Genomic DNA, 19,436 nt, shown 5'->3' on the forward strand with positions numbered 1-19,436 from the left:
TACATGTTTTGTGGTTCCCAATTTGACACATGCCCGTAGCGCTGATGCCGAAATCGTCGAAATACACTGGATTCTTTTTTTGCGCGAATAATGCGTCCATGATGTATAGATACATGGTGCAGGGATGCCAGGTCATTTTTCCATATGTCTTCACGTTCCAATTAAAAAAATGTCTTCACATGTCTTCCAACTCGAGATGGAAGAGATGGATAAATTACCGGCAAATCGAAAACTGTCGAGCAAAAAAAAGTCACATGTGCAAAATGTGGGTCATATTCACATACTTATGTCTTCACATATTTTCGAATGTCTTCCATTTGTCTTCACAAACAAGGATGTCTTCATCGCAGGGTTAATGTCTTCCATTTGAAGGCATGACTTCCAATCTGGCATCGCTGACATGGTGTAATGGTATGTCAAAATGCATAGTCAGCCATGTTGAAAAATCAGTTGACATGGCATCGATTTGTTTATAAATAATAATTGAATCATCAGTTGCAGAGAATAAAGCAAATAAGATTTGATCTGCTATTATCGGTATCGGCAAATCAATAGGGCGATCAACTAGCCCATCTAACTTAAAAAGATGACACCGTACCGGTATAGAATAATTTAAATATGAACAACGGGCATTATTGAAATCGGTAACAAAGATAGATGAATGGAAATGCCCTAACTTCAAATATCTTGTGGTTATTTATTTTTATCCAAGCGAGTTTTAACAATCGAAAAATTTCTTGCAGTTGGTTTTCCCGATCTTCAGGATCTGCTTTTGAAGAATTTGTTCCGCATATTAATTTTTCAGCACCTGCACAGATTTCTGGAGCCCCAATTTTCCTCCAATAGCTTCAGTGCTGTTTTGAACACTCGCTTTTGACCCAGAGCTCCTTATATACGTATATGATTCCTGAGAAATTTTATTAAACAATTGTGCGGCATTTGCTGTGCTGATTAGCCCGATTTACGCACGGTATGCTGCGGACGGCCGTTCTGATCTAAAATTGCTATTTCAGTTATTGTTATCAGTTCAGTACTCATCTTATCTGTATTTTATCCTTAGCGTAAAAGATCAGTCGCAGTGGCACATTCGGGACAGGACGATTATAACGGAACTCTTCTTAAGAAGGAAACGCAACTAGCGAATCAAGCGAAAACAAATGAACTGATGTTATTCGAAAATTTTCTAGCTGTCACTTAGCGACGTCTCGTCTCCATTCCTCCAGTGCAAAAAAGCTACGTCAGCACGCGCCTACTTTTTGATTAAACCGTTAAACCATGTATCTATACATCATGAATGCTTCCGCGTAATTTTAAACAAATCGCGTAAAAGAGATTGCGTAGTTTTAAACAAATCATGCAAAAAAGGATCGCGTCGTTTCGAAAAAATCTCGCTACGTGGTATATGTTGATATAACGCTGACGTCACTGCGGTGAAACTAACGACAGAGAAAACGCGTACCTTTATCATTGTTCCCGCTTATTTAGGATTATTAAATAAAAGCTAAAACACGCGTTTCATAACGGTTCAAATTTATCTTTTTTCTCACGCGGAATATAATAGTTGCCTTGTGTTCCACTGTCAGTATAGAACAATATCTGCAAACAGTATACGTGTTTATGTGTGTACGTGTATGTATGTGTGTGTATGTGTGTGAAAGTGTGTGTGTTATATCTTGGTTTATGTAGGAATGTTTCCCATATCACTAAACACGTAATTTCAAAAAATTCGCGTAAAAAGAGATCACGTGATTTCAAGAAAAACGCGTAAAAAAGATCGCGTGATTTCGAGAAAATCAGGTTAAAAAAATCGTTCAAAACAAAAGCACGTAAAATAAGTCGCGTAAAGAAAGGATTCAGTGTACGAGCTTTTTTTTCGAAAAGAATGTTTGTTTTCGTTACTTATCAAATTCTGATAACAATTTTTGACCACAGCTGAAGAGTTAGTTTTTCGTTCTGATATTATTTGAGTACAGCCTAAAGCGAAAAATATGCAAACGCTAATGAAATCAAGTAACTAGTAAGAGTATAAGAGGCCATTTTGAATATTAAACCTGCTCTTTCCTAAATGAATGAATGATAAATGACATCTTTTTGACTCGTGAGCTTAAAAAGTTTTTTTTGACTCGTTAATTAGAAAAGTGCCTTCTAGCTGGCCTCGAGGCTTTCTACTGATCTAACAAACCAATCGTCGTATGTTGAAATCCCTGCTTGGAAGATACTATTAGTGTCAGTAGGATCGTGACGCAAATATCCTGTACACTAAACAGTTGGTTTCGAATTTGTATCAAAAAAACAGAACAGAACGAGCCTCCTCGGCTCTAGTTCTGGATAAACAGAAGAAGTATTCGCTTGGTTTATCCATTTGCGGTCAATCATGTATTTCAAACAGAATGAGTTGCTCGTCGAAGCTTCTGTGATACGGCCAATAAGTAGACCATATTGTCAACACACTATTTTTACCTGGCTAAACCTGAAAAAAATATTTTCATAAGTGTAAGTTCTGTTTTTTGTAACATTTTTTGGGAAATGTTGTACCTAAAACATGTTATTTTTCGAAATAATATCTCATCGTAAAATAACATTAGGCATACTATCCAAGAGAACATAAAAAAATCTTCCTTTTGACCTACCGTTCATACGCTTTGTTGTGCTTCGAAAGCATAACAATGTTAGAGCTTTTAACATATACATGCAAGACAGCTGTCAAGGCTGGTTTGGCTCATAAGTGTTGCACACAGCATAACAATTTCAGGCGCTTAGATCGCAAGTGTACCCAGGTAGACAAATGGCCTAACGACAAAGGTAGCTTTATTTATTATTACCGTGTTCATTTCTGTTCCGAACCCGCCATGGATTGGTCGCATCTGCCGTTGGACCCGTTGGAAGTAATTTTCAGTAAGCTCGAGTTTAAAGATCGGATTGCTTGCTCGTTGGTGTGTCGCAGCTGGTGTAGTGCTCTGTTCTGTTGCCCAACATTGGCTCGCAGTATTGTGTTTAGTATTGGTCCTAAGTATTGCAGTGAAATTAAAAGTATAATAAGAGCTAGCGACCGCAATTACCGCCAGCTAGCAATTGTGTTGAATGATACCTCTGCTTTAACTTTAGATGAAATTGTTTCGGAAGCTTCCGAAAAGTGGGATGTCAGTTATGTTTCGCTGGTTAGTGACCCATCGCGATTGCTCAGTTGCATACGATCGAATAGCCAACTTTTCAACTGTATTACAGAGCTAAGTTTAGAATTTACCATGGATCGCGTGTGGCCAGAGATGCCAGTGCAAGAGGTAACTTTCAAGCATTTGAAGAAGTTTCACTACTTACAAGTTTACATAGGTCCCAATCATATGGGCATACTATTTCGTTTGAAAATTCCAAAACTGGAGTCGGCATCAATAGTTCTTGACTCGCTGGCTAATGAGGAAGCAATGTACTGGGAAGATCCTTTAATAGAACTGTTGGAATGTGATGAACTGAGATCATTGGAAGTTGATTTGAACAGCACTATGTGGGATAACTTTTTTGGAGTGAAAAGACCGAAAATGGAGCGTCTGGTGATACGACGCGCCAGTGATGAATGCCATGACCGGGATTGGAATCAACTTTTCAGTAATATGCCGAACATAAAGCACGTAGAATTTGCTTTCTCAAACGATATTATGCTTTCGAGTTTGGTTAATAATTGTAAACACATCGAGCAGATTATGTTTTACGGTTTTTGTCTCCATCATGGATCTTTTGCTAATAACATGGAGCTACTCCAACTAAAGCATGTACACTTGGATGGCTGGTTAACCGGATCACTGTTTTCCTCAGAAGGTCGGTTGGATTTGTTTCATCTAGATGAGCTGACATGGAAGTATGTAGAGTTGGCACCTGCTCAAGGCACTTTCACAATCGTCGCACCTGAATTAAAAAGGCTGACTTTGAGAGGTTGCGATTACAAGCGGTTTCTGTTAGAAATCGGTGACTGTTTGGAAGACGTAGATATGGATTATTACGAAACTCAAATAATGACACCGAACTTTTTCGGTTCGCTGGAACATCTTCAGAGACTTACCCTGCATATCAATAGTAACTCTCAGAAGTTGGCACTGGAAATAGCACCGATGCTGAGACTCAAATACTTCGAATTAGTATGTTCTACGGAACGTCACGGATACAACTGTAATGCTCTATTTCGCGGCATTTGTGAGAATTGTCCAGAGCTGGAAGAGATGTGCATACGTAACGAGCACGAGCACGAACTCAGACTAGGCTACTCTTTCTTTGTGCAGTTGGTTAGACTAACGCAGCTTCGTATACTTACAATGCACTACGTTACTCTGCTTGACGTTACCGGAGACATGCCGCTGCGGCATTTACAGCGGTTGAATATTTGGGGGTGTACAATTTGTGATAATTCATCAAAACAATGTTTCTTTTTTCGAGCAGAAGAAAACAAAATGGATACCTCAGAGAACGCGGTTCAAATGACTTAGTGTTGGAAAATATCTGGAAAAATTATACAAACATTTTACACTGAAAACAGCAAACGAAGGAAATTGGTTTTACAATTAAACATAACAACATCACCATAGTTAGCAGCATTCATCACGCAGGCAGGAAATGTAACCAGTTTTTTTTAAGTAGGTTTGATAATGCCAAATGGTTAAATCAACGAAAAAGGTCTGGAGATAGGTATCCGATTTAAGGTGAAGTGGAAATTCGAGAAAGTACTTCGAACTCATTGTAACAAAAGTAAAGAAATATCAATATTAGCAGAATTCAATAGTTTTGTCTTTGCATATTGTTTGAGAAGTGTGTGTTCGTAAATTTTAGTATTCGTAACAGTGAACTTTATTTGTACGTCATAATTATTTAAAAGAGAGATAAGGTAGTTCTTAGTGTAAGCATGTAGAATGTGACATTTTAGGGGCTATTTTACGCATTTGAAAACAAAAATTTCCGGACTACTTCGTGATTAGGGCGAAACTAGATAGGAAAACAAGCAAGGATTCGCCCTTATCACGAAGTAGTCCGGATTTGTGTTTAAATTCCGATATTCTAGACCCGAAAGTTCTTTAAAAATCGCCCCATGCATGTTTAATTTATTTGTGCACTATTATGAAATTAAAAACATCACAAATAGCCATAATACACATTAGGCTAAAAACATATGAATCTTTTGTAGGTCCCTTATGCCCCTTATGTACTATTATGTTAGATATTAAATTATTTTGTTCATATTAACAGAAAATATATTATAATGCACAACTGATACACTTTTCATTTTGATTTTACTATCGTCTTGCTTGTTGGTTCCTGTTGACTACCCATTTAATTACATTTAACATTTCATTGGTGAAATAGGATCGTTTTACGTTAACTACCGTCTTTTTCCTGGGTTTAGAAAGGGTGAAAAAAGTCAATGCTATATCATATTGCACCATCGTAAAAAAATAATAAAATTTGATGCCAATTGGGTCCTAAAGCTATACCAGTTTTTATATATAATTTGAAAAAGCCGCGTTTTCTGAGCAAAACGTGATTTTAAAAAAACGTTTATCGTTTTCCTTCGATTTTTAAACGAAGAATAAAAAAACTGCTCGAAAGGTCTTAGATGACGTTTCGCCCATGTACGGTATATGAGAGAACTGTCATTTAAGGCATTTCGAGCAGATTTTTACCCTTTATTTAAAAATCAACGGAAAATGATAAACATTTTTCAAAAATCACGTTTTGCTCAGAAAATTACACTCTTCCAGCTGATATATTAAAATCAGAAAACCGTTTAAAACTTTAGGACCCCATTCTTAAAAGGCAATGCAAACAAACTACTTCAAAAACTGCCTCTAGACCATCGTTATAACACAAAGGCATTGTATGCATCCAGGAGTATAAATTCTGTTGTTATGGTTTAATGGGAGCCGGAAACGAAAGGGACGATAATCAGCAGCCCTGCCTGCAGGTTCTGTTTTGTTCTTTCCACTCACTAATTTGTATGTCTTCTCTATTTTGCGCATTGCGAACCTTATCGGCTCGTTCCAACTAGGTTTAAATTGCCCTCCAAGTTCTCAGAATTAGAGCCTGACAGGCAGACAAGTGAGAATTTAGAAAATGGATGATTTTTCGTTTTTGTTCTCTGCTCCGTTGGTTTTCTAACCGTACGTGTCGACGAGCTCTTTTGGATTGTAATATTCTCTGAGTTATATTGCTCTTTTGTTATTTTATTTGTTTTTACGAATTACATGAAGGGGTAGAGCAAAAACTTGAAAGATTTGTACAAGATACCTGACTCTTGCAGTATGCAGCGGACACGATTGTCGCTGCGTGTGAACGAAAGTTGAACTAATTTGTATATGTACTGGTAATTTGATGATGACGCCAAGGTGGCGAAAGGTGAAGCAATTTTTTTCAATATCCTGTGTCCTGCACTAATTTTTAATATCCTTGCACGGTGCGGCCATCTGATGTTGGATATCCTTATACGGTGCTGCCATCTAGTTTTCATCTGGCGGACTATGCACGATAAATCGATTTTGCTAATGGGACACCCGAAAAAATGTTCAATGCTAAGAGATGGCGCTGTAGTGGCAGTGATAGTAAAATCGAAATTTTCACGGGCATTTTGCTTGACCGGAAAACTGCTATAAGTAACTTGTTTTTGTATTATTCTAACTTTCTAGTACACTATAAAAAAATGTCACGATTACTTCAAGTGTTTTTGCACTAGACTCAATTCGTCACATCACACTGCAAGTTGAAGTGATTTAGTGTTGATTTCTCGAAGATTAACACTTTCCAATGAAGTGATCTTGCGTTTGAAACAGGTTAATGGAAATCACCATCGTATTATAATGAATATCTCTTGTATTATCACCACTGTTTAAATCAATTGAATTACAGCTGCAATTCCAATTGACAAACGTCAAAACCATAAAGCGAAACAAAAATGTGACGATGGCGAACGGCGCAAGCAGCACATTAACCCAAAGATCAAAATTTTATTCGAGCGCAAGTTTCATTGAATCTTTTAAATTAAAATAACAATAAAATGACTTTTTACAGACCCTGAAATCTATTGCATCGATACAGTGACAGGGATAATCTCTAGGATCATTTTAATTAAATTCAATTAAAAATCTAAAATAAAATAAGAAGGAGAAATCTAAAATAAAAAGAAGTTTCTTGAATTTATTGTGAATTTATATAACTATCCAACTGACCGACATTCCGTATCTCAAACATAAGTATATCAACAAAGATTAACATAACAACAGAAAATAAAGTGATTTGCGGTTGAATCCATCGTTCTTTCAATTAATATATTTCTAAAGATTTTCATTCAACTCTGAAATGTTAAGCAAGTAGTGCGAATTCAACAGCAAATCACTTTACTTTGACGTGATTTTTATTAACAGTGTACTTACTTTCACCACAGACTAACAGACGTAACACTGGAACCTAGCTCCATCGCCGCAAAAAACGTTCATTTCAAATTTTTCAATCGAATAACAGTCATCGCGCGAAAACGTCGTCTGGGGCGCTGTCATGCGATCTCATACATATTTTGTAGTTCCTCATTTGACACATGCAGTAACGCTGGCGCTGATGTCGAAATACATGACGCAGCGCGAACACGACAGCAGATGGTGCTAGTGTTACTAACGTAAAGTACTGGAATCAATCGAACGATGATTTTATTGAAGATTTGTTTGAAGTGTTATGTCTGTTAGTCTGTGCTTTCACTATATGCAATCTATTTTTATCAAAAAACTTGATTTTCATTTACAACTATGTTGAGTCAACGGAGTTGTATAGAAAAATCATTTTTTTTTTGATAAAAGCAGATCGCATATAGTTAAGTACTAGAAAGTTAGAGTAATGAGTACAGGGTATCTAATAGCAGTTTCCCGGTCATTAAGCAAAATGCTCGTGGAAATTTCGATTTTACTACCACTACAGCGCCATCTCTTAGCATTGAACATTATTTCGAGTGTCCCATTATCACAGTTTTATGCGCATTTAAGGCAGCACTAGGTGTGGGCAGAATGTATGAAAAAACTGGAAGTCAGGTATCTTGTTCGTTATTGAAAACTCTATGATAATAGACCATTTTACGAACTGACAGGAGTCAGGGATCCTGCTGATATTGATGCTGCTTTTACGTGCGTTATGTCAGCGATTCCGAGCTTTCTGTTAAAATTTCATTCATGAATTGAGTTCAGAAACGTCTCGTAAAATGGTCTATGAGATCTCCCCCGCAGTTCTGGATAATTTTGGATCTAGAACCAGTTGGGTTAATCACGGATTTCTGGTTTTTATATATCAGCTGAAAGAGTGTAATTTTTTTGAGCAAAACGTGATTTTTTTTTAAAAAATCTATAACAATTTTCCTTAAATTTTAAAATGAAGAATAAAAATCGCTCTGAATCGCTACATGGGTGAGCTGTCATTGTAGCGATTTCGAGCAGTTTTAATTCGTTAATCAAAAACCGAAGGATAACGATAGAAAATTTTGAACAATCACGTTTTGCTTCGAAAACGCAGCTCTTTCAGATACATAATATAAAAACTGATATAGCTAAACAACCCAATTCCTGATCAAGCCCAGATAACATTCGGATTGAAAAGGTTCTGGGCGAGCGAGTGATGGAAAATGATATTTTCAAATATTTTTTGAAGTGTGTTGAAGATATGAGACGGAGCCATAATGATGATCATTGAGGCCGACCTGACCTTCCACCGATCTGATATTTTTTAAGACTCTGTTGGCGAGTACCGACGATTGATAAATAATTCTGAAAAGTCACTTGGACAATGTGGATCGGTTCCAGCATTTTGCTAGAGTGTGCTGTTTTATCGATTAATTTCCCCGCGAAGCATAGTCCCCAAGGTGTTATAATTGCAGCAAGCTAGGATATGTATAAACATGTCAATTTACACAAGCTTGTAAATCTGCCGTTCACCGTGGTGACCTAAGATGCAAAATCAACTCTGAATCATATCTTTTATTGTTTATTAGACTGATCTGCTGGTTTCGGATTTGGCACAATTTTGTTGTTGTCGGTTTTCTCTGACTCAACATTCTCGTTGTTTGGAGGTGCTCGGTGAGTTCGACCATGCTGCCGCAAGTGATTCATCGTTCGAAACTTCTTGGCGCAAATTTTACAACTGAAGGGCCGTTCTCCGGTATGAACACGCAAGTGTTCTTTAAGATATTCACTGAAACAGGATTACAATTTGCAGTTATCTCTGGTCATATTGATAAGTAATCAAGAAAACTTACCCTACTAGGAAAGATTTCCCACAAAAAGTACACATAAACTTTTTTACTCCCAGATGTTTCTGCTTGTGTTTATACAGGTACTTATTGGAAGTAAATATTTGATCGCATTGATCGCACCGGTACTGAACATCAGAGTTATGCAACTTTCTATGGACTGATAGAATATCCTTAGTGCTAAAAATTTTACCACATACGTCACAAGGATAGCGAATCATCAAATGTTCACGCTCCTGATGCTGACGGAGATTTTCTTTGCGACAGTAAGTCTTATCACATTGTTCGCATTTGAACGGTCTTCCTGTTGGATCGCTATGCACCAGCAAGTGTTCCTTGAGACCCCTCCTAAGGACCAGACCACAAATTGGACATTGCCGGCGATAGTCATAACGTTTTTTATCTTTGGCCTTAGCGGTCTGGCCACCCCTCTCTTCATGCTTGTTTGTTTGCTCTGTTTCAATTTCTTTATCGTGAGTCGGCTGCAACATTTCTACTTTTACTTCAACGACTCTGTCGCTCAAGTCATCCGGATAATCACATTCTGTTTGTCCCGTTTCGATGTATATATGTTCGAACTTGACATTCTGTACGACAATATCGGTGCCGATGAGTTCCTCTGCTTCTTCCAGGGCTTCTATTTGACAATCCATTTTCAATCCCTCAAGAAAACTATACGACTCTAAGCACTTTGTTCGAAAACAATGCCAATTTCGTAAACACTCGGTGCACTTTTCACACAAAAAGTTAGGCAAACCATCTTTTTGGTCAATAGGAATATAGCTGGGTTCTAGCAGTTCTGCTAGTTCATTAACCATTATTTGATTCGTCCGGAAGATCTGGGTCAGTCCTTCTGTTGCTAAACAGCAGCGACACACAATCGAAAAATCCGCTTTTATTATAGTAAAATCTTCAGGTATATCACACGAATCACTCATTTTACTATTTTTGAATCCTAATGCAAACAGGATGAAAACAGGAATTCGTTTATTTTCTTATGTCAAATTCGTTTTTGCGGCGGTACGAAACTGTTTTTGCAACTAAAAAACAAACTAACAAACAAAGTTACCACCAGGGTTGCCACATTTAAATCTGTGTTCGCCCTTGAAAAAATCTGTATCTGGTACAAAAATATCTGTAAAAAAAATCTGTATTGTTTAAACATAAAGAACTTTGTATTTTTTAAGTTTTTATGGTACATAAACAAAATTTTTAGCTTAAAACGTGTTAGGAGTTGAAAATATTTTCAATTTGCTTAATTTTTAATGAAATAAAATATGGAGTGTTTATAAAAATTGATGTCAATTTCGAAAAATCTGTAAGTCTTTACTTTTCGACGAAAATCTGTATATCTGTATATACAGATTTTGTACCGTTACTTCGGCCAAAAATCTGTAAAATACAGATTAATCTGTACATGTGGCATCTCTGGTTACCACCCTGCTACCAGACCACAGCTGCTAGAATGCACTTCAAAGACTTTTAAAGCATCCGCAACCGCAACCCGCAACTGGGGCTATGTCAAAAGTGTCAAAAGCCACTGATGCAAGAAGAAACGAAAGAGATCTAAAATAATTGACACCTTTGTGTTTGTATACACTTTACTAAGCAGTAAGCAGTTAAACGCCGTGCTTTCGTAAATATTAAATTAAAATTATAATTGTGTAGTTATTCCATTAGTGATACTATGAATAGACCTAGCCAAACGCAGTTTGAACAGATTTGTCGTTTGTGCTTAAATGCGACAGATTTGGTTAATTTATTCGAACGAAATCCAAAGACCCAAAAACAGTCACTCGGTTTGCTTGTCCGCGAGGCCGTTGAGATGCTCGGTTTAACGGTAAGTGTTCATATTTTATAGAAATGTAGAAATGCATAAATTTGCAACCAAAGCACATTTCTTTTACATTGGAAGCTAGATTGCAGATGTAACATTTCAAAACATTCTAGATCGAACCGGGCGATGGATTTCCAACCAAAATTTGCCTCACATGCAAAAACTTTCTGCGACAGCTGTACAAATTTCGGAATCAGTGCCAAGAAGCGAATGATTTACTGGTGGAAGCACTGTCCACATCTACGATTCACGAGAATTCACCGCAGAAAACCGCGTTATCAACCATTAAACAGATTCAATCGACTCCTCTTCAGAATATTTCCGAAAGTATTCGGCATAATCCGCAGCAAATGGAACATACTGCGGAAGCTGACTCCAGCAGTGGACTTGGCAAACAAGTAGCCATTAAGAATGAGTTACCAGATTCTCGGGAAGGTGAATGTGTAACTGCGAATTCTGGATCACTGAATGAGGAGTATGTTTTGGAGACTGTAGTAGAAGAAGTAGAGGAAGAAGAAATTCTACAGGAAGATCTTACAGAACATGTTGAAGACGTAGAATATGTGATCGAAGTACACGATGACGTTTTATCAGAGGAACAGAATCTTGAAATGTTAGTTGACGAAGACATCGACTCAGGACGTGAAGCAACGGTGGAGATGGAAAAGCATGAACCGAAACTAACGAGGGCATCGAAGGGCGATACGAATAAAGGAGAGTTATGCAAAGTTTGTGGTAATTATTCAACTTGTTTGAAATATCATATGATGTGTCATACCGGCGAGCGACCGTTCTCGTGTAGTCATTGTGACAAATCGTTTCGCACTAGTACCAAGTTGAGAATACACGTGAACGGTGTACACCTGAAGGTACGAAAATATACATGCGATATCTGCGGGAAAAAATTTTTGGACTCTGGCAACCTGAGGAATCATAAAGTAACTCACGATGGTGAACGGAAACATATGTGTGACTACGCAGGCTGCGGGAAATCCTTTCGACTACCCGGAACATTGACGGTTCACAAAAAGTCACATATACAAGATAAGACGTTTATTTGTGATATTTGCTCAAAAGCATTCCTCTATAAGTAAGAAACCAATGTTTATTTGATTGGGAAGTTTCAACTAATATCACATTTTTCATTTTGCAGATGGCTATTAGTTAAGCACATACGTACTCACACTGGCGAAAAGCCATACGAGTGTGAAGTGTGTCATAAAAGGTTTACTACTTCTACTCATATGCACACCCATAAGAAATTACATGACCCAAACCGAGAAAAATCTCTCAGAAAGCGAAAAATAAATAACGAAGATAAGGTGCAGTAGAAACACACATTAGGAGACATATAATATTTACGTTTAGTGTAAGTTCAATGTTTATAGGTAAAATCACCGAAAGAGTTGTGAATTTGGGTTCAAAAAAAAAGTGAATGATGAAAATGAGACACAACTTTGTTTATCTTTTATTGGTAAAGCTGCATAGAACAAACAGATTTAAATGTTCGTTAAGCAGTGAATGAATAAACAAGTTTTCAACCGGATATATCAAACAACTAACTGAAACTTTATGTGGATATTATTGTAATTAGGATATAAACACAAGGATTAGGCTTAAATTTTGCAAAATTGTCTTGCTTCAATTTTCTAATATTTAAGGCGTTTAATGTATTGCTTTTATCGTTTCCTGATTATTGATTACAAACCATAGCTTACAAGTCAGTCTTCTCTAATAACGCTTGTCGCTTATAATCCTTATAACGCTTATAACCGATTGGTTTGATCAGGCTGGAAAAAGTCTGGCAACTCTTAATCGAAATTTGAATCAGGTCTAAATGTACACTAACAAATCTATTCGATTCTTTCCGTAGCATCATATCATGTGATATCGCCAAGGGATGAAGTCAAGCAGTTTCGTTTTGAATCCATAAATCTACTTTTCATGAAAAAATTTGGTGTATGACATTTGATATTAAAATTGGTGATGATATCCGGTGTAGTGTGAACGGGTTATGATATTATATTACATGATATCGCCGGATGATTACGGCTATCACTTTTGACGTGCATTCATTAAGAACCAGCCAACGCAAACGGTCTGTCTATGTCTGTGAGTTGAATCATGACAATTGCAAAACATTTTTAACATTTGAAAAATTACCTCATAAAACAGCATTAAAATGTATCACTGTACCATAAACTGTGCCTGCATAGTTTAGATCACAATCCAAAACTAAAAACTTACTAAATAATCATTTTGGGCTGATTTGAATTTTCGCTTCTTCATATTTTTTCACTATGACTTCTTCATGAAAAAAAATGTGTTTTAAACTAAACAGCCTGTGAAATTTACCAAAAGAAACTGCAAAATGTACAAGGGAAAGGGAGGAGATTTTTCAAAAAACCGAAGCTCCTGAGCCCTATCGCTAAACGCAATTCGAAGGCCTTCTTTCCCCACAACTTCTGTTGGGCCCAGCTCGAGAATTCCTAAGCTCCAGAGTCTTTTTTTATTTGAAAAATGGTTTCCTGAGATAAAATAATTTTTTTCCAGTGCCGCAAAAGTGTACAGCGCATCGTTACTATGTCTGTCTCCTGCATCTTCAAAATTGAGCTCTATAGCGTAGCGTTATTACTTTCATAACATGTTAGACATAATTTACTTTACGAACTAATTTCAATTTTTGTCATGTGACTTACATTTAAAGTTTAGTAAAGCGGGCAATGTATGCAGTTTGCGAGGATGCGAAAATGAACGGGAATAGAAAGTGTAACTTTTAGGCTTAGAAAAAAAAAATTTTTTTTTGCAAGTTTGCGAGAATGCGAAAATGAACGGGAATAGGTGTGACTTTAGGCTTAGAAAAAATTTTCCTCGTTCAGGCCAGGCCCGTAGGTACCGGGGGGGCTTAGCCCCCCCACGCGTTTGTATTGCCTCACCACGCAATTTTCTCATGTATGTGATTGTTACTAGGTGAAAAAATCCAAAAGAAAAATCTGAAATATTAGCAATAAGCATTATAGCACATACATAAGACATACGTAACACTCAGGAAGAAATCTTCCAAAAAAGTTGGTATAAAATAAACCACTCGAAAGTACCAACCTCTGTAAAAAAAAACCTCTGTTTGAGTAGTTTATGGAGGTTATGTACCTGCGCAGCCCTGCATTTGTCTCGTTCCCACTCGAAAAATGCAGCATTCATTTTGTAAACAACTTTTTGACAGTTTCGTAAGGGATTTTGTTGAGGGCTCGAGTAGAGCCGCTATGAAGAAAATTCATTCCGTTCATTTTCGTCGAGCAGTTCATACTGGTGTTGGTACCGGGTGATATGGGGCAAAAAGACCAACAAAAATCGCCAGTGTTACGTATGTCTAAGTATGTGATTATAGTCACCAGTTTTTTTTATTGTTGACGGTATCAGTCAATTTTTCGGTCGAGCAAATATGCCAAAAAGGATAAATTATTCAATCTTTTGGTGAGTCAGTATCCTAACTTCCTGCAATATGATCGTGTGATTCATGTTCATGCTCAGTTCAATATATTTTGGCCGGATTTTTCCATATCTCGGAAGCATAACCCAGTCCGTTACCTGGCCCGGACAACTCTGTTCCGGTTCGGTCCAAAATAAAATCAGACTATAAAAATTGTAGTCTGACCGGACTTTGGACTAGGCATTCCACACTCTACCTGGTCTGATGGTAAACACTGATCAAACAAAGCCTATCGTAAATTTTAGTATTTGGGCTGACGGCTGAATCGCTCCATTCTCTCAGTATTTCTTCGCGAATAGTTTCTCTCAGTATCGTTGGTTGACATCGATCGGCGACTCTCAAAGCTGGATTTATAACGCTGTAATTCCTTCAATGCATTTGTTGCTTCAGAGTAGAACTTTTAAAAACTCTCTTCTGTTCTTAGTTTTTCGATCGCACATGGTCGCACCACATACATAAGACATACGTAACACTGGCGTTTTTTCTGGTACACGTTGCCCCATAGTACTCCGTACATCGCCCTGTCAAACTGCTCGATAAATAATGAACCAACTGAATTTTCTTTTTCTCGGCCTTATCGAGCCCCAAAGAAAATCCCATAAGGAACTGTCAAAAAGTTATTTACAAAATCGATGCAACACTTTTCGAGTAGAAACGAGACAAATGCAGGGCTGCGAAGGTACACAACCTCCAAAAATTATTCAAACAGAGGTTTTTATTACAGAGGTTGGCACCTTCGAGTAGTTCATTTTGTACCAACTTTTTTGGAAGATTTCTTCCTGAGTGTTACGTATGTCTTATGTATGTGGTCGCACCCTCAAGACATTTGAAAAAAAAGTGGAAGATACACAGTTTGGAAGTTGTGGATTCCATGATATTTTCAGTTAATTCAAGTTTCTACCTTCGTGACTACATTTACTCCTTGAACCAAAAGTTACGCTAATCAATAGCCGTTTTCACGTCGAGCTCGAATACAAATACCTAGTCGTAACCTGTATATTAGGGTGCCAATGAAAATCAATTTTTCGAATTTCGTGTAACGATAGGGCTCAAAAGTTTCGTCTTCTCGAAAAAAATCATCCAAAATTTTTTTTAAAGTCCCTTTTTTGTCGAGCACATAACGGTTTTAAACTGCTTAAGCAGGTATTAGACGAAGCAAATATTTGCTATTTTTCAATACAGATTTAATTTTGTGCAAATAAAAATCGTACCAAAAACAGCAAATATTTGCTTCGTCTAATACCTGCTTTACTCCACAAAAAATAACGTTTCATTTAATAAAAATTATCAGCCCCCCCCCCACGCAAAACGGAGTAGCTACGGCTCTGGTTCAGACGGGACTCGAACCCGCAATCTCCGTCGTCTTCGGCAAGGTGTTTTTGCCAATTAAACTACTGGGAAAGGTATAACTCACCCTAAACCAAAGTCGAATCACCCTCTACTATTGTGTTCCCGTATCCCAGCACGCCACGATGAACTGCACACACTGCCCTGTGGGAGTTTATTTTTGTAACTGAGAGAGTGGCCTCTTCACGCACACTGTGTATAACGACTTATTATATCTACAGCGACGCAAGAGTCGGTGAGACACTTCAGTCGGTGGCCAAACCCCAAATGCGTATCACGGAAGAGGTCCGTTGTGCTAAATTTACTTTACCAACTAATTTCATTTCTGTCATATGACTTACATTTTACTGTACTAAGTTGTCGTACCATGTTCACTAACCGATCTAAAAATAGGCGAAAAGGTGCCCATCGCTGATGGCAATAAATCGTACGTGTCTTTGATGATGAATATGATATTCTTTGCTCGATCGAGACAAACGAAAACCTAAGAAACAAATAAAAAGACCCTAATTAACTAATGAGGTGTAGAGAATAAATCTTGTTCGGATATTTTTGTATTTTAATTACGAGCATTTCACTATCCCCAGTGGAGTGCAATTCCTTACAGCACTTTTTTACCAGTGTTTGAAATGCATTTTGTACAAATGCAGCTGAACAAGCGCTTTAGCATTTGTACAAAATGCTGAAGCGCTAGTTCAGCTACAATTCAGTTTATATACAGCCAATGTAAAAACAACAGACATTTCGCTTCACAGTAGTGAACTTTGCTGTCACTTTCAGTCAATGATATCTTTCAAGCTGCGTGCCGTTTACGAAAAAAATTCATTGTCTAGTTCAATGCTCTAGGTTTACATGGGTTGTTTAGCTATATCAGTTTTTTCATATCATCTGAAAGAGCTGCATTTTCTGAGCAAAAGGCGATTTTCAGAAATTTTCTATCGTTGTCCTTTAATTTTTAAATCACGAATTCAAACTGCTCGAAATCGCTACAATGACGGTTCGCCCATGTATCAACTGTCATTGTAGCAATTTAGATCAATTTTTATTCTTCATTTAAAAATGGAAGGACAATGATGTAAGATTTAAAAAATCACGTTTTGTATGTAAAAATCAGAAATGCGTGAATAGCTGAACAATCCAATTGGGATAGGAAAAGATTTTTCTCAACTATATCGTTGTAGATATAAGTATAACATTTTATCAAGAATTAACATTTCTATTTGTTTCAGTGTAGACAAAAAAAGATCTAAAATCTGACATTTGTCTCAGCAGCAGTTTTGTTTATTGCGTGCGTTTATTTAGAAAGTTTTCAATTTTTAGTAAAAGTTTCTTTTTTGTTGAGTTTATTCTATTCTGTGGGAGTAATGGAACCCCCAGCGCATATTAGTGTTGCAGAGCAAAACGTTGATAACGAAGAAAAAAATAAACTGCTTGAGCAAATACGTTTCTATGTCGAAAATTATGAACGTTTGTGTCGGTTGTGTTTGACCAACCAACGTCTGGTAAATCTCTACAGCATCGTGCAAGAACGAAACGTTTATTATGTGCGACATTTCATCAAAGAAGCTTTGCGATTGATGGAGCAAACGGTAAGGAAACCCGCGGACTCTAGAAAACATTTCAAACCTTATCTGAATTTCAGATTGACAAAAAAGATCGCTTGCCGAATTTCATATGCGAAAAATGCGAACGAAATTTGAACATAATATTCAACTTTAAGAAAAAATGTGACAAATCACGACGTATTCTCGAAAAGGTTCGTGACAAATCAATTGCAGTTGATGATTTGGTGGACACCGACTCACAGCAAACTGCAGATAAACTCCATGTCAGTAGTCGCAGCCGGATGAAACGTGACAACCCGAATTGCGCTGATTTACTGAAGAAGGTATTCGTAATGATGGCTTTGTAACGTTTGAAACTGCAACATTTCTTTCTTCCTTAGCTCCCTAACGATATTAATATAGCAAAGGTGCGTGATTCAGCAAAATCTGGGAAGTTAGCTGTAGAAGAGCTGGCAAATAACGTGCTCAAACTCGAATCTGACGATATTAAGCAAGAAGTTGCTAGCTTAGGGCTTTTGTTTCCGGGAACGGATCTTAATATAGAGTTGAATGAATTTTCTAATCTGGTGGATGATGGCAGTGCTATCGTTTCTCAAGAAGATGTACACCATGATTCAGTAAGCGAAAAGGATTTCAAAGTCGATCATACTTCGGACAATGATTGGGAACCAAACGAACAACAAACTATGTCAGACGAGACGGATGAGCAATCAGCTAACGACCTTCCTGCAGAGCGGAAGAGAAGGAGGAATACAAAAGTTAGACACGGAAAACAAGGACGACCCATTGGCTCGAAGTCACGCGGCCAAGGAAAAAAACTGCCGAAGGAAAAAACCATCTGTCCGGTGTGCGGCGCGTTGGTGAACAACATTAAATGCCACATGGTCACCCACGATGAGATTCGGCCGCATCAGTGCGAACAGTGTCCGAAAGGTTTCACCTCCCGCAACAAGCTGCAGTCGCACGTAAACAGTGTTCATCTGAAAAAACGTGACTTTAAATGCGAAATCTGTGGCAAAGCGTTTCTGGAGAAGAACAACCTCAAAGGCCACCAGAGAATCCACAACGGAGAACGGAAGTACAAGTGCGACCTCTGCCCGAAGACATTTCTTTTCGCTGGTACATTGCGCTGTCACAAGCTGACCCACACGCAGGACAAGAAGCATGAATGTCAGGTTTGAAGCAATCTTCTTTGTAACTTATCTATATTCTACAATTCGATCAGGAACGGTTCAATGATTAGAAATGATATTTTGAACAAAACAAAACTGTGATATAACACAGTTTGATTCAATCTAGAAAGTTATTGACAGATCGGGTAATGATGCGAGCTTCGCTTAATTTAGACGTATTTCGTGGCTTACCAACATTCTTCACTAAGGTCATTTTAGAACCACAGTTGACCATACTTCAATTATTGGTAGAATTTTTTTTTTGTTATTGTCTATGGATCAATTGTGTTTGTAGCATTCGTGGACTAACGACATTCCATAATTGCAGGTTTGTGGCAAAATGTTCTTAATGCGTACCACGCTTAACAAGCACTTGTACGTGCACAGTAACGAGCGGCCGCATAAGTGCGATATGTGCGATAAAACGTTTCGGACGTCGACGCATAAAATCATACACATGCGAACGCACACAGGCGAGAAACCACTGCAGTGTCGGATTTGTGGAGCTGGTTTCGCACACCACAAGGCGCGTAGTGTCCACATGAAGACTAAGCATGCGGAAGAATTGGTCGCAATGGACATGCTGGATGAAAGAGGTCATCTAAAATTCTAGGAACATAACTGGGTAGGTGTTTGCCAAACCTCAATGTAGAGAATATATATGTATAATTTTTGCTCATCCGTACAACGATAAATTGTCCGAAAAATTCTTGGAGCAATTGAGAAAGTTTATCTACCAAAGTTGTTACATGGACCTGTCATCAAA

The 19,436-nt window shown here is 37.7% G+C and overlaps 4 protein-coding genes across 4 annotated transcripts; 3 read left to right on the forward strand and 1 right to left on the reverse strand.

Moving 5' to 3' along the window:
- Window positions 1–2,705: 2,705 nt before the first annotated feature.
- Window positions 2,706–5,254, forward strand: LOC129721656 (uncharacterized). The gene is made up of 2 exons (XM_055674452.1): window positions 2,706–3,158; window positions 3,226–5,254. The coding sequence occupies exon 2, from the start codon at window positions 3,246–3,248 to the stop codon at window positions 4,473–4,475; it is 1,230 nt and encodes a 409-aa protein (XP_055530427.1). The 5' UTR covers window positions 2,706–3,158; window positions 3,226–3,245; the 3' UTR covers window positions 4,476–5,254.
- Window positions 5,255–8,786: 3,532 nt separating this feature from the next.
- LOC129721657 (oocyte zinc finger protein XlCOF8.4-like) lies at window positions 8,787–10,326 on the reverse strand. Its single transcript, XM_055674453.1, has 2 exons — window positions 9,266–10,326; window positions 8,787–9,201 (listed from the first exon to the last, which is right to left on the reverse strand). The coding sequence occupies exons 1-2, from the start codon at window positions 10,195–10,197 to the stop codon at window positions 8,988–8,990; spliced, it is 1,146 nt and encodes a 381-aa protein (XP_055530428.1). The 5' UTR covers window positions 10,198–10,326; the 3' UTR covers window positions 8,787–8,987.
- On the forward strand, window positions 10,113–15,737 carry LOC129721655 (zinc finger protein 62 homolog). The gene is made up of 3 exons (XM_055674451.1): window positions 10,113–11,099; window positions 11,210–12,186; window positions 12,250–15,737. Exons 1-3 carry the CDS (start codon window positions 10,947–10,949, stop codon window positions 12,425–12,427), a joined length of 1,308 nt encoding a protein of 435 aa, XP_055530426.1. The 5' UTR covers window positions 10,113–10,946; the 3' UTR covers window positions 12,428–15,737.
- Window positions 15,738–17,169: 1,432 nt separating this feature from the next.
- Window positions 17,170–19,349, forward strand: LOC129722105 (myoneurin-like). The gene is made up of 4 exons (XM_055675340.1): window positions 17,170–17,522; window positions 17,576–17,821; window positions 17,879–18,673; window positions 18,999–19,349. The coding sequence occupies exons 1-4, from the start codon at window positions 17,298–17,300 to the stop codon at window positions 19,281–19,283; spliced, it is 1,551 nt and encodes a 516-aa protein (XP_055531315.1). The 5' UTR covers window positions 17,170–17,297; the 3' UTR covers window positions 19,284–19,349.
- The last annotated feature ends 87 nt before the right edge of the window (window positions 19,350–19,436 follow it).

Source organism: Wyeomyia smithii, chromosome 2 (assembly GCF_029784165.1).
Source record: "Wyeomyia smithii strain HCP4-BCI-WySm-NY-G18 chromosome 2, ASM2978416v1, whole genome shotgun sequence".
NCBI classification, from domain to species: Eukaryota; Metazoa; Arthropoda; class Insecta; order Diptera; family Culicidae; genus Wyeomyia; species Wyeomyia smithii.

Excerpts from the sequence above, each read along its gene's own strand:
- LOC129722105 (XM_055675340.1), top strand. The coding sequence starts at position 17,298 with ATGGAACCCCCAGCGCATATTAGTGTTGCAGAGCAAAACGTTGATAAC. Across the intron at positions 17,822-17,878 it reads GCGCTGATTTACTGAAGAAG|CTCCCTAACGATATTAATAT; the intron begins GTATTCGTAATG and ends TTTCTTCCTTAG. Across the intron at positions 18,674-18,998 it reads ACAAGAAGCATGAATGTCAG|GTTTGTGGCAAAATGTTCTT; the intron begins GTTTGAAGCAAT and ends CCATAATTGCAG.
- LOC129721655 (XM_055674451.1), top strand. The coding sequence starts at position 10,947 with ATGAATAGACCTAGCCAAACGCAGTTTGAACAGATTTGTCGTTTGTGC. Across the intron at positions 11,100-11,209 it reads TTGAGATGCTCGGTTTAACG|ATCGAACCGGGCGATGGATT; the intron begins GTAAGTGTTCAT and ends AAAACATTCTAG. Across the intron at positions 12,187-12,249 it reads TCAAAAGCATTCCTCTATAA|ATGGCTATTAGTTAAGCACA; the intron begins GTAAGAAACCAA and ends TTCATTTTGCAG.
- LOC129721657 (XM_055674453.1), bottom strand. The coding sequence starts at position 10,197 with ATGAGTGATTCGTGTGATATACCTGAAGATTTTACTATAATAAAAGCG. Across the intron at positions 9,202-9,265 it reads GGGAAATCTTTCCTAGTAGG|TGAATATCTTAAAGAACACT; the intron begins GTAAGTTTTCTT and ends ATCCTGTTTCAG.
- LOC129721656 (XM_055674452.1), top strand. The coding sequence starts at position 3,246 with ATGGATCGCGTGTGGCCAGAGATGCCAGTGCAAGAGGTAACTTTCAAG.